We start from the raw sequence: 13,080 nt of genomic DNA on the forward strand, positions 1-13,080 counted from the left end.
ATCAAAAAGTCTACTCCCAGTCAAACTTCCCAAAAATCCAACTTTCGCCATTTCAAGACTAATTCAACTACGGACCTCCAAATTACAATCCGAATGCGCTCCCAAGTCCTAAATCACCAAACGGAGCTAACGGGACTAACGAAACTCGAGGTCAAATGCTAAAAGGTTAAACTTGGTCAATTCTTCCAACTTAGAACTTAAATCTTGAAGTTCATTCTTCCAGATTGATTCCGGATAACTTGAAAACCAATACCGATGATTTACAAGTCATAATACATCATGCGAAGATACTCAACCGAGCGACGCGCAGATACTCAAAACGACCAGTCAGGTCGTTACAAACTCTCTCTTTTATATAGTTGTACTTGTATCCTACTCTCTTTCCTTGTAATCTTTACGCTAATAGCATTCTTCCATTAGTTATAGCCTCTTTGTTTGTCCTCTGAAGCGAGACAGGACGGATGAAAATATGTAAATTATTTTCATGTTGTACTTCATCTCTAGAGTGCTTTAATTATAAAATCTTCGCAGAAGTTGTGTCTGCTATTAGGGAATTAAGGAATCTAACCTTATTAAATGATGTTCTTGATTCATTCAATTCTTATGCATAGATTGTCTCCTAATTTGTTGTAAAAGTCTTTCGTTTGGTTGTTTGAGCCTTTCAGAATATGAATGCGACTTGGTGTTAAGTGGATAATATTGTGAATTCATGTAACATAGAGAAATGTTGTTTAGAAGAATTTCTTATTCATTAAAGAAAAGGAAAGTTTCTTGCGATAAAAAAAAATTCCTCGTCTTTGTGAAGTTACAACAACGAATGCTGGCTGGCCTTTCGCCAGTTTTAGGTTGCAAGTCACAACACTTTTCCCTCTTATATCACACTTCAATTTTTCCCTTACCCACTGCAGCTTTCATCATTTGGACAGAGTCAGTCACAATTCTCAACAAGTATATACTATTTCCACATCCCCCACAATGCTAGCTATCCATCAATTTCCATCATCCAAAAAAGTCAGAAATTTTCCCTCTGTTTAGGCTCGAATTCGCCTCAATGCAAGGTAAGCAATTAATCGATATCCCACGAACATTATCAGGAGGATGCCAAGGCTCGCGGATGGATGAATTTGACCATTGATATCTTGTTCAATGAATTTGCAGCTAACTCTATCAGTTCCTTGATGTGAGCAGCCTAGCATGTCTGAGATTTCCTTGCCTTCTCCATACTGGACATTAATAAGTAGTCGATAACAGTAAAATGTGGTCGAGATGTACTTAATCCAAGCTAGGCAAGCTGGCACTTTGTGCACGTAGAACCCTCCTGTTAGAACGAATGCTAGCATCGTGACAGTGACCACAGTTGAAGCTTGTTTAGCATCCATGATCAAGGCGCCAAGGGCTAAGCCAAGGCCTTGTGAAACTATCACATAGCTCAGCAGGACGAGAAGTGTCAAAAGGAATGCCAAGAGTTGGGGCTTTAGCCCTGTCATCCAATACGTTATGGCGAGGAACAATGTAGGCAAGATAAGGTCCATGGGAAGATCTCCAATGATTCGTGCCATGAAATAGGAGGAGAGTGTGTACATGCCCGAAGCCCTTTCCTTGACGAATATGGCACGTTCTTGAGGGAATGCGAAAACAGCATTGAACGATGGGAAAACACCCCAAAAAATGGAAATGAAGAAGAGGAGGCCAAGCCTGTCCTGGATATCCGTGTAGTCAGAATGCCACCACATAGAACCAGCTAAGAGAGAAGCTGCTATTACTTGAAATACTCTCAAATAATTGAAGGTTTCATGCCTTCTTTCTTTTAGCCCTCTTTGAAGGAGAATGCTGAATTGATTGAACCAATTGGAGAAGCTACTTGTGCAAGTTCTTTTGTAACTTGAACAATTATAGGTTATTTCTTTAGGAACTGTGCTTGTTGTATCCAAACAAGCTGCTTTTACTTTGGGAGCTAACAAGTTGTTGTAAGAGGATATCAAGGTTTGTTTTACATTAGGCCTTTCTTTCTCACTTACTCCATCAAACTGGCAAACCCCTGCATTTTTCCAAGTTAAGCTTTAGTGAGAGCTACATTTTTCCTAAGTGATGCAATAAAAAGATAATTACAAGTATCAGTCCATAAAAAGTAAGACTAATAACCTGAAAATATGGGACAGGTTATCTGCTATGTAAAACAGGTTAAAATACAATGATAGAATTATATTCCGTGTAAATAATGTTTTTAAGAAAAGCATAGCTTTTAAGTTTTAAATTTGCTTTTCCACCATACTTGATCAGCATTAGGAAGCCAAGTTAGTTTACAATGGCTAGGTGCTAGACAATGCCAATGCTCTCAAAACATTAAGAAGTCGTTTGGCGGAGTGCATTAGAGAAAATATGCATATATTAGTAAAACTTTGTTCGGTACACTTTTTCAACATATTTATAACTAATAAAAGCATTAGTTATAGACTCTATTTGGTATTATCCTATGTATAGCTAATGCATAGCAAACCATAGTTGGCCAACTAATCAGGAATGTTCTTTTAAAGTAAAATCAGAGGTAAAACCTAAAACCTTGGTTCAACTTGAGCTAACTACAAGAACTTGTATTAGAATTGGCTAATGGCATCTTACTTATCTTCACAGAAAATAAGCTATATATTCAAAGGACATGAAATAAAGAATTGCTAGTTGTAAGATGGTCATAAGCTTAAAAGAAAAAGGTGTAAGGTACAACTACAAATTATTGTGGGCGCCACTAGTAAAGACATCATACTATTCAAGAATTTGATACTAAATTTGTCAAATCAAGTTGATTTGCATCCTTTTGTCAAATATGGTCATCTTTCCGTAAGGTAAATTACCATTCACCACCCCAATACTTTTCCCGAAGTATAAGCTAAAGGAGCTTGCTAAAATCTCAGTTTCTTTAATGTTAACAATTGGAAAAAGCTAGATATGTATCTTTAAAGCTAGGACTACAAAAAAGCATTAAAGTAATCTTAGCACTCAAAATAAAATAAAATAACATATAATTTGTATCACATAAAACAAAGAATAAATTTAAGTTAAAAAAAGAGAATATTAATTAATTAGTTGTACTAGCAAGTAATAATTAGTATAGAGGAGGTAATTAAAGATGTCCAATGTTGGTGGCAAAGGGTGGAAGTCCACTAAAAGAACATAATGCTCTATATATTGCTGATGGAAGTTTTGGGGCCACCATAATCTCCACTTATCTTCTTCTTTTACCAAATAACTATTCACAAAACAATAAAAGTTCAATTTTGGTGGGATGAATCTGAAAGCTTATTATTTGCAAAGGACCCTAACACGTGGCGCTATTTAATAAACGTCTTAATATTCAAAAGAGTCCCATGTACAAAAGTAGCAGAGGAAAAAGAATTGTTCTTTGTTGAATAAAGGAAAGGAGGTGAAGAAAAGAAGAAGAAAAAATTCTTCATCAAAGATGCCTATCAATAATAATTGAATAAAAATGAGGGTTCAAGTGTGACAAGTGTATTTGATCATTGTAGCTCAAAGTATATTGAAACACGCTATAGATAAAAAAAAAAAGTTGATATTTCTCTTTGCCATGTCTCGTGAAATAATTGGTACATGACATTATTGTCTCTAATACTATTTATGATTTCCTTTTAAGGTAACTATGGACTTCCCCAAACCACCACCACTCTCTACCAAAAATCTATGTTTTTCGAATCCTTAAAAATAAACAGTTATGTATTTTTAAAGAATCCAATACAAATACGATCGTATTTTCAAAGAACTCGAACAATATATAGTCAAAAAAAATAAAGGATTTGAGGTTATGGTTTACAATTGGACTAACTCTAAACTATATCAATTGGTTCACTTAAATCATATTGGACTTCTGTTACTATTGCATAACATCTATAAACAGAAAGAAGTCATCAACTAAGGTGAAAACTTTGACCATGAACCACTATACTTGCAAAGGTGGTCGTGTGATAATTAGAACCATTGAGCACTCAATTTAGAAATGAACATTAACAAACTCTAGATAAAGCGAAATGATTAAGGTTGATAAAAAGAAGAATCAATTGACATTAATCGCTTGACATTTGGACCATCAATTTATTATTTTATATGTAGTTGACAGAGATATCATACATTTAAGAATTTAATGGTCCTAAAATTAGAGTAGGGTTGAAACTATCTCAGCCAATAAGTATAAAAATACTTGTAGATCTTGATTCTAGGTTTAGTTTATCCTCAAATATTTTGATCCAGATAAATATAAACTACACATCCAAGATTTTCAAGAACCCTACTACTCCTATAATGCAAGGCATGTGGGTTGTACAAAGTAGCAAAGCATGTGCTATTCTATTACTATCCCATATGAGATGACACCCAACAATTAATTCGAGGTCCAACAAAATGGAATTTAAATATTTCCCATTTCTCAAAGTATAATATCTATGTCTATAGGTTAAAGTTGGAAAGGGTGCTTGTGGAGTCATTAACAAAAACAATATGATTAATTTAAGGAAAGATCCATGTGGAGCCATAAATAATTAATTACTTCAAAGTTGAGAGGCAGAGTTTTGAGGTAATATTTATTTTTTAAGTGCTCGTGTGTACCAACTAGTCTAGTTGGTCTCATATTATGAATGGATTGCTAATCTACGCAAGCAATGTTGTCACACTTCTCTTTAATCCATATATCAACATGTTCTCCAATGACAAATCAAAGTGAAGGAATAAAGCTCACTATAGGTTTTGTTTAATACCCCTAAAGTTGCATATGCATGATGGCCTCAAGCTAATATTAAATAATAAAAAAAAAAGAAATTAAAGAAAGCAGGTCAAAATGGTGTCCAACAACAATTTTGTATGCCAATATTACTTAAAACTATAGTTCTTTAGCCAACTGAAATGTCCCCCACACTAAAAACTATTCTTGAGAAAATGATAGAAACCAAGAAACATGGAAACACCGTGCAGTGTCAAAACCTCAAAATCCATAAACCAGATTTTCATGTACTTTGGACATAGATTTTCTTTAGAAAAATGGAGTGTTAATATTCTTAGTGGTGTATGACCCAAGGTTGATGGAACCCCTGACCCCAAAACCAGAAACAAAATTATTAGATATTGTGACAATTAACCAAGACTCATTTGACACCCTTTAGAAAAGTGAGTATTTACTAAGTTGTACTATTCAAGTAGAGAAGGACCACGATTGCTACAAATCCTTCATCTTAATTAAGACCTATATACAACGCTAAATACATTATAATGATTACATCTCCAATATACAAATCAGTAGGAGTCTTCTAATAGCATTAGTCTTCTAGTTGGTATCACACACACACACACACACACACATATATATATATATATATATATATATATATATATATATATATATATATATATATATATATATATATAAAACTTAAAGTAATGTTGTCTATCTCTTTGTTTTCTATCTCTTGCTAGAAGAATAAAAGATGCAATGGTGCTTTCTATAATTATGAGCATTTCAGGTCAAACCCAAGTATATTCATAGCAAGAAATCTTTTACCCCATAATATTTAGACAGAGATACTTCTCAGAGGGGAAAGATATTAGACTTTCAATACTCCATGATGATAAAGTGATGGCATATTAATGTCAATCTCAGAATTTAAGAATTTACTCATCATGAATTTGAGAAAGGGCAGCCACAACAAAGAGCAGAAATCCAAGATAATAGAGTTAAAACATTCAAGATGAACCATAACATGTCACTATCACAATCTTTCAAATATAAAGAGTCAACTCTAAAATAACAAAACTCTTTCTTTTCTTCAATATAAGTTAAAGTCCCAATTTTAAATAGGAAATACTTCAATGTAGCATCCCTATCAGAGTAAAGTCAGTTAAAGTAGTATATGTTCTTCAGCAATTAATCATAATCCAGAATGGCATTATTCCTCTAGAAATTAGAACAAATATATAGTAGTAGTAGTATTAAAGAGGGAAATGTAGGGTCCACTTTTTCCCCATATTTCTGCGCATTATAAATAAGAATCAAGATTTACAAGTATATAATAAATTAATAAAAGGGCCCCATCTTTCTATGAATGGATCCCACATTGGAAATTAGCAATTAGCATCAGGTACTTTGGGAAATGACTTACATATTGAAATGAACCCCAGCATTTCCAACACAAAGCTGACCATGTGTATTTAATTATTAATAATAAATAGATCTAATCTAACGATGACACCTTCTTTTCTTCTTTTTATTCCAATTATAGAACTTTAAAAAATAAAAGTTTATTCTCCCGGCTGAGATACATTATTCTATTCTTTGAATTAAATCCTGTAAAATAATTTAGGATATAATATTTATGCATGAACGAACAAGACCACTCGTGTAAGTAACAAATACCCCCATTATTCCAAAAAGATACAACTTTTTTTATGCCATTAGGAAGAGGTTAATTAGTCGACATTGCTTTACAAACGGCCAATGACATTAATTAGAGTAAATTATATAGGATTTGCTGAGAAGAAAAGTAAGGATTTGAAAAGAAAAAAAAAAGTAGTGGACTGTAGAATAAGCTTGAGTTGGCTAAGGGAGGAAAAAAAACAAAAAAAGGGAATAGCCGACCATTTTAAGAGAAGGGGCACGTGGAATGTTGATATTTTCCCTAGCTAGTAATATATAAGTTCCACCAATTTAAACTTTCTCAAGATCAAATTTTAGTACGTTACCCATGATGAATGTTATCCACTAATACAAAAAGTTACCAGCTTTCCACGTTATATGATTATAAAAAGGGTGAAATAATACCTCCTCTCGTTCACTTTAACCGGATATTTTTGTCTTTTTTTGTGATCCACAATAGTTGAATTTTTCAGATATCAAAAAGAAATTATTTACTTTTTTCAAAATTACCATTGGAGTAAAGAGCTTAGGAATATTTGTTGTATTAATAAATAATTAAGGTTAATATAGTTAATTTTATTATTAATTAATACTAAAATGTGGATTTCTTAATATGTGTGAAAATAGTTAAAAATCAATTAAATTGGACAGAAGGGAGTAACAAAGATTAAGCATCACTTATCTCACTTAAATACAATCATACTTGGAAATGGAATACTTCACTAAAAGAAGAACTAGCAAAAATCTAGAGTCGAAAGGAGAAACTGATCCACATCTACTTTCGGACTTTGGTCAGTTTAGCTACCCTAATATACATATGCATAATAAATTGGATCATTGAATGTTTTAAACCCCCCCCCCCCCCCCGCTCTTTCATTGATGTACCACAGTAGTAGTTCGTACCAGTTACAGCTGGTGAGCCTTTCACTTTTTACAAAGTAGTGTACTGCTCTATCATCAATTTAAGGGACACTATTTAATTATTAATACATCAACAAAAAAATAATACTAATATATTTTATATTTGAAAATAATTAATTTTGTCTCATTTACTCTTAATACAAAATTTTATAGCCACATAAGTGTTTTGATATGTTTAAAGCTATAAGTTTTAAAAAAATTACTATAATCAAACAAATATTATGACATATTTAAAATCATAAATTTCAAAAATTTAATTTCTTTCTTAAGTTTTACAAGACAACTAGCTAGCCATGACCCTTGGAAGTTGAAGTTTTCTAGTTGTCACACAATCTCTAGTCGCATTATATACGGACTTGTCAACTAGACCCAAGTTGTCCACATCCTAACAAAAGATATTGAAGACAAATTTCTGTTAATTAAGTTCACTCAAAAGTGAAGCTTGCATTTCAAGTAATCTTTACCGTTAATTAATCACCTTAGTTTACCTAATCAAGCCACTTTATATTGTAGTCCCCTAGCTATACATGTCATTGGATATTGTCTTACAAGAACGTTATAATGATCAATAAAGTCCTGCAAACTATCGTTTTATTCTTCCCCACTTAAATAAAAAGCTAAGTATTAATTAACGCTAGATCAAATTATGACAAATCTACATGATACAACATCAAAAATCGAACTCAAAACACACATATGTGATTGAAAAAGTAGTTTAGTCAAAAAAAGAAAAATAAAGATATTTTATATGCATGTACCATATTGTAGGGTAGATATAGACGACAAAAAAAAAATACGTACCATTAGCGAGATCAAGGAGGAAATCCGCTGGATTCATGGGAAAAGATGGAGAAAATCCAACCGACTCGAAATAATTCATTGCTTCGTTTCCCTTTCCAAAATACAAACACCTCCCTTCCGACAAAACCAGAACCGAGCTAAACATTTGAAAAACCCGGCTCGACGGCTGGTGAACCGACGTAATTATGGTCTTCCCCTTCTGCGCCAAGGACCCTAGCGTCGAAACCAACCGGTAAGCCGCTGTAGCGTCTAAACCGGACGTCGGTTCATCCAGTATGAGTAAACTCGGGTTTATTAGCATTTCATGGGCTATGCTTACTCGTTTTCTTTCACCACCCGAGACCCCACGTATAAAGCTGTTCCCTATTATTGTGTCCTCACATTTATTGAGTCCTAACTCGGTGATCACGGAGTCGGTCACAGCGATTTTGTCCTTCCGGCTCAGCGTGTTAGGGAGCCGAAGCAGCGCGCAAAAAATTAGAGTTTCGCGAACCGTCAAGTGCGGGTAAAGGACGTCGTCTTGAGTGACGAATCCGGTTCGTTTCAAGACCGGTTTGCTGAGTTTCCGGTTATTAGCGAGGATTGTTCCGGTGTAGCCGTGTCCTTGGAGTCTTCCTGCAAGTCCATTTAGGAGCGTTGATTTTCCGCTCCCTGATGGTCCAAGAATGGCTAGGATTTCACCCGGTGAAACCATCCCTGTAATCCCATTCAAGATTGTACGTTCGTGATGAATCGTGGCTGTTGGATTCTCGATATCGGTCGAAGATGATGTGGGCCCACTTGAAAACATCTTTCTTAAGTTGTTGCTTCCCCCACTTGATTTGCTCTCCAGTTTTATCCTATAACTCACGTCCATGAACTGCAAATTGCCCAACAGAAAAAGAACATAATTAATGTTTTATTTATTACACAAGTCAAGTTTTCTTGAAGTCAAATGAGTCATTATTTTTCTCCACTTCAGTCTCCTACTATTTGACTCTGTCACTAGATTTTATGTCCTTTTGAAAGTCTATAGAGCTACACAAAATAATTCAAAGATTTTTGAAGAAATGATAGTGATCAAGGGGGATTAAACTGCTGTTAACATAAAAAACCTTAAGACCTTTTTTCTTTGAGCTAATTACTATGTGGTTTTCCAAAGAATATAGAGAAAATGAACAAAGATTATATTATTGTGGCTATATATGTAATTAAAGTGTTAGTTTACCTTAAGGGTGATAGGATAAGAAGAGGAAGACATGAGAAAAGGGAAGTCAGGAGAATGAGGAAACTGAGAGTGTTTGCTTGTTTTATCTTCTCCTGACGTTAGTGTTGTTGTAGTCTTCATTGCTGTTGTTTCTTTGCTTGAAACAGGCATTTGTTTTAGGTATATATCTTGAGACACTTTGTTTCTTCTTCTTAGACCTTTGAAGAGGAAAATGAGGAAAAGGCAAAAAAGATTGAGAGAAAGTAATAAGTTGATGAGTATATGGAGAGAAGAAGAAAGGGAAAGAAGAGTTTTAGAATGGATGGAGAGGAACTAAGAGCACAGCGGAGAAGCCCTATTTATTTGGTTTTGAGCACTGAATGGTCGCCACATCATACTAGGTAGCCCATAGGGGGTGTGCTACGTGGCACTTGACTCATATGACCAGCTGTACTACTTTTTTTCTCTGTTTTTGGGGTGTTTAAAGTGGAAGAAGGGGACTGCTGCTAGGTAAAGTGTGTATAAGTGGGAGTAAAAAGACTTTCTTTCAATAGGGTTCCATGAAAGTCATAGCCAAAATATAATTCAGCGCCGTTTCAGACTTCCAAAATCTATCTTTTACTCCGTCCGGTCACTTTTATTTGCCACGTTTTGATTTTACACGTACTTTAAAAAATAATAATTTACCATGATATCCATATTAATTGATGCATATTTTATTACATTTGAAAAAATAATTTGTTGAATAATAAATACCATGGATATAACAGAAAAAAAATTTAGCTTCATGCGTAAACAAGTAAAAATAAAAATTTATTTTTAGTATACATGTCAAATAAAAGTAAACTGATAGAGCACTATTTCTCTTCTTTTTTACATACTATACCCTTCTCATCTCAAGTAGGGGCGAAAATACACAGCCTTCGTCAAAAAATTACAGTATATATATAGGTAAAATATTAAATTTTAATAGTATATAATATATATTGAACACTCTTTATTGAAGAGATTTTTTTTATTCCAAATTTGAACACCTAGATGAAATTCCTGAGTTTACCGGTGATCTCAAGTAAGTGAAAGATAAAGTTCGTAATGAGTGATCTAAGGACACACTAAGATGAGAAGGTGTTTGGTTGAGTGGGGAGTGGGGGTAGGAAAAAGGATAAAAGAGAGGATAATTTACAAGTTTAAGGATATGAGGTAAGGAAAAGAAGAAAAGAATGATTTTTTTGTTTTACTACTCATTCGGTTCACTTTTACTTGGCACGTTTTAACTTTTCACGCTCATTAAAAATAATAAATGAAGTGCATAATTTACCATGATACTCATATTAATTGATGCATTTATTGGATTTGAGAAAATGATTTGAAATGAGCAATAAATATTATAGGTATAACATGAAAAAAAAAATTATCTTCTCTTGATATGCATAAAATGACAAGTAAATATGAAAATTTATTTTTAGTATACATACCAAGTAAAAGTGAATGGAAAGAGTATAAGGAAGCAATGAAGAAACGGAAAAAAATTAAAGATGTTACGCTACTAATGTAGTTAATCCTCCCCTTCAACAATCAAGTGACTTATACCTTTACTCCAGACAATATACCAGTTTTGGAGATTGTATAATAAAAGAAAACAGAGGACCATCAACCAGTTTGAGGAATGAGTGGCGGATTTTTTACGTAAAAGGTGAGGATAATTTACCAGATTTTAAGCTGATATTTATCTTCGAATTGAACAAAGTATTTCCTACTATGCGCTTTCATAAATTGCATTTTTTTTAAATATTTAAATTTTCTAAAAATTATATAAAAAATCTATTATTTTTTCAAATCACCGTTATTGCTTTAAATAGTGGACTAATAATTAAATAAAACGTTTAAGAAAAGTTTATAGTTTAGACCAAAATACTTATAATTAAAACTATCAAAAGTCTTTTTTTTTTCAAAGGATATTTTTTTTAATTGGTAGATAATATGAACCAAATATAACAGTTCAAAGATTCTGGTGGTGTGAGAAGTACTTCTCCGTCTTTAACTAGAATTTTCGAGTTTAAACCCTATATATAAAATTGCCTTTAGTAGCATTATATCCTCAAAGCGAGACTTTCGAACCCCAAAATAAATACCATATACCAAATGGAAAAAAAAAAAAAAGTTAGCTATTCATCAGCTACGGTGGGAGTCTGAAATCATCATATCAATTGCAATCTTTTAGCCATAAACATATTCTTATAGTTTGATGAACATAACTTCTCGTTACTATAATTTCCATGGTTAATTTAAAGAGTATAAAAATTTTAAAATACAGCAAGTATGGATATGCCACGTGTAACCATTGGGCTATAAACTAAAGTGCTAGCAAATATGATGTACGCCTATGAAAGAAAATGAATGTCCCTGTAACATGTATCCAAGTCAAATCAAACTAGTAACTTAACAGTAATACTATTATACTAGTATGTGAGTCACATAACCAATATTGCTATGTGAATCTAGTTTATTTTTTGACAAGTAGACTTATGTTCCTACCGACTTATTTTAAGACATAAGCTAAAAAAATGCAATGTTTAAGTCTACTCTTTTTTCCTAATTGGAGGCTTAATTGGTGGACAATAAATGAAAATATACTTTGCCAACGTGGATCGTCGCAAAGGCTACTACCAGGTTCGCATTGCAGAAGGGGATGAGCCGAAGACAGCATGTGTGACGAGATATGGAGCCTTTGAGTTGTTGGTGATGCCCTTCGACTTAACCAATGCACCGGCCATATTTTACACCCTTATGAACAAGATTTTCCATCCCTACCTTGATCAGTTCATGGTAGTCTACCTAGACGACATAGCCATCTACAACAACAACTTGGAGGAGCACATGGAGCACTTAAGGAAGGTTTTCCAAGTCTTGCGGGAAAACAAGCTATACATCAAGAGGGAGAAAAGCGAGTTTACGCAATCAAAGGTGCACTTCTTAGGCCATGTCATTAGCAATGGCGAACTACGCATGGACGAGGCTAAGGTATGTGCTATCCAGGAGTGGGAGGCACCTATAAAGGTAACTGAGTTGAGATCCTTCTTTGGCCTTGTTAACTACTATCGTCGTTTCAGCATTGGCTACTCAGCAAATGCCGCACCATTGACTAAGTTGCTAAAGAAGAACAAGCCATGGGTTTGCCCGGAGCATTGTCAAAAGGCGCTTGAAGGCCTTAATACAACTGTAACAGAGGAGCCAGTCTTGGCATTACCTGACTTTGCCAAGACATTTGAGGTGCACACAGATGCCTCAGACTTTGCCATTAGGGGGGGGGGGGTCCTGATGCAGGATAAGCATCCCATAGCATTTGAGAGCCGCAAGTCAAATGAGATGGAGCAGCATTACACGGTGCAAGAGAAGTAGATGACTGTCATTACGCATTTCCTTCGTACATGCAGACATTATTTACTCGGGCCGAGGTTCGTGGCCAAGACCGACAATGTGGCTACTAGCTACTTTCAGACGCAGAAGAATCTCACACCAAAACAGTTTAGGTGGCGGGATTTCTTGGCCAAGTTTGATCAAGTGATGGAGTATAATCCGGACAAAGATAACGTTATAGCCGATGCCTTGAGCGGAAAGCCGAGCTTTCCGCTATTACTTCAGCAAGTTGGGACATTCGTGAGGCTATAAAAGAAGGCATGCAGCATGATCCAGCAGCCAAACAGCTTATCGATTTAGCCAACCAGGGCAAGACGAAACGTTTTTGGGTAGAAGATGGTCTATT

The 13,080-nt window shown here is 34.4% G+C and overlaps 1 protein-coding gene across 1 annotated transcript; it reads right to left on the reverse strand.

Annotated features, from left to right (window-relative positions):
• LOC109229333 (ABC transporter G family member 25) lies at positions 728 to 9,669 on the reverse strand. The gene is made up of 3 exons (XM_019394739.1): positions 9,339 to 9,669; positions 8,132 to 8,990; positions 728 to 2,038 (listed from the first exon to the last, which is right to left on the reverse strand). The coding sequence occupies exons 1-3, from the start codon at positions 9,486 to 9,488 to the stop codon at positions 1,032 to 1,034; spliced, it is 2,016 nt and encodes a 671-aa protein (XP_019250284.1). The 5' UTR covers positions 9,489 to 9,669; the 3' UTR covers positions 728 to 1,031.

This window comes from Nicotiana attenuata, chromosome 7 (assembly GCF_001879085.1).
Source record: "Nicotiana attenuata strain UT chromosome 7, NIATTr2, whole genome shotgun sequence".
Lineage (NCBI taxonomy): Eukaryota > Viridiplantae > Streptophyta > Magnoliopsida > Solanales > Solanaceae > Nicotiana > Nicotiana attenuata.

Bases quoted from the DNA above. Each gene is read 5' to 3' on its own strand.
- LOC109229333 (XM_019394739.1), bottom strand. From the start codon at position 9,488: ATGCCTGTTTCAAGCAAAGAAACAACAGCAATGAAGACTACAACAACA. The intron at 8,991-9,338 runs GTAAACTAACAC...GGCAATTTGCAG, and splicing joins CTTATCCTATCACCCTTAAG to TTCATGGACGTGAGTTATAG. The intron at 2,039-8,131 runs GTACGTATTTTT...GGAAAAATGCAG, and splicing joins CCTCCTTGATCTCGCTAATG to GGGTTTGCCAGTTTGATGGA.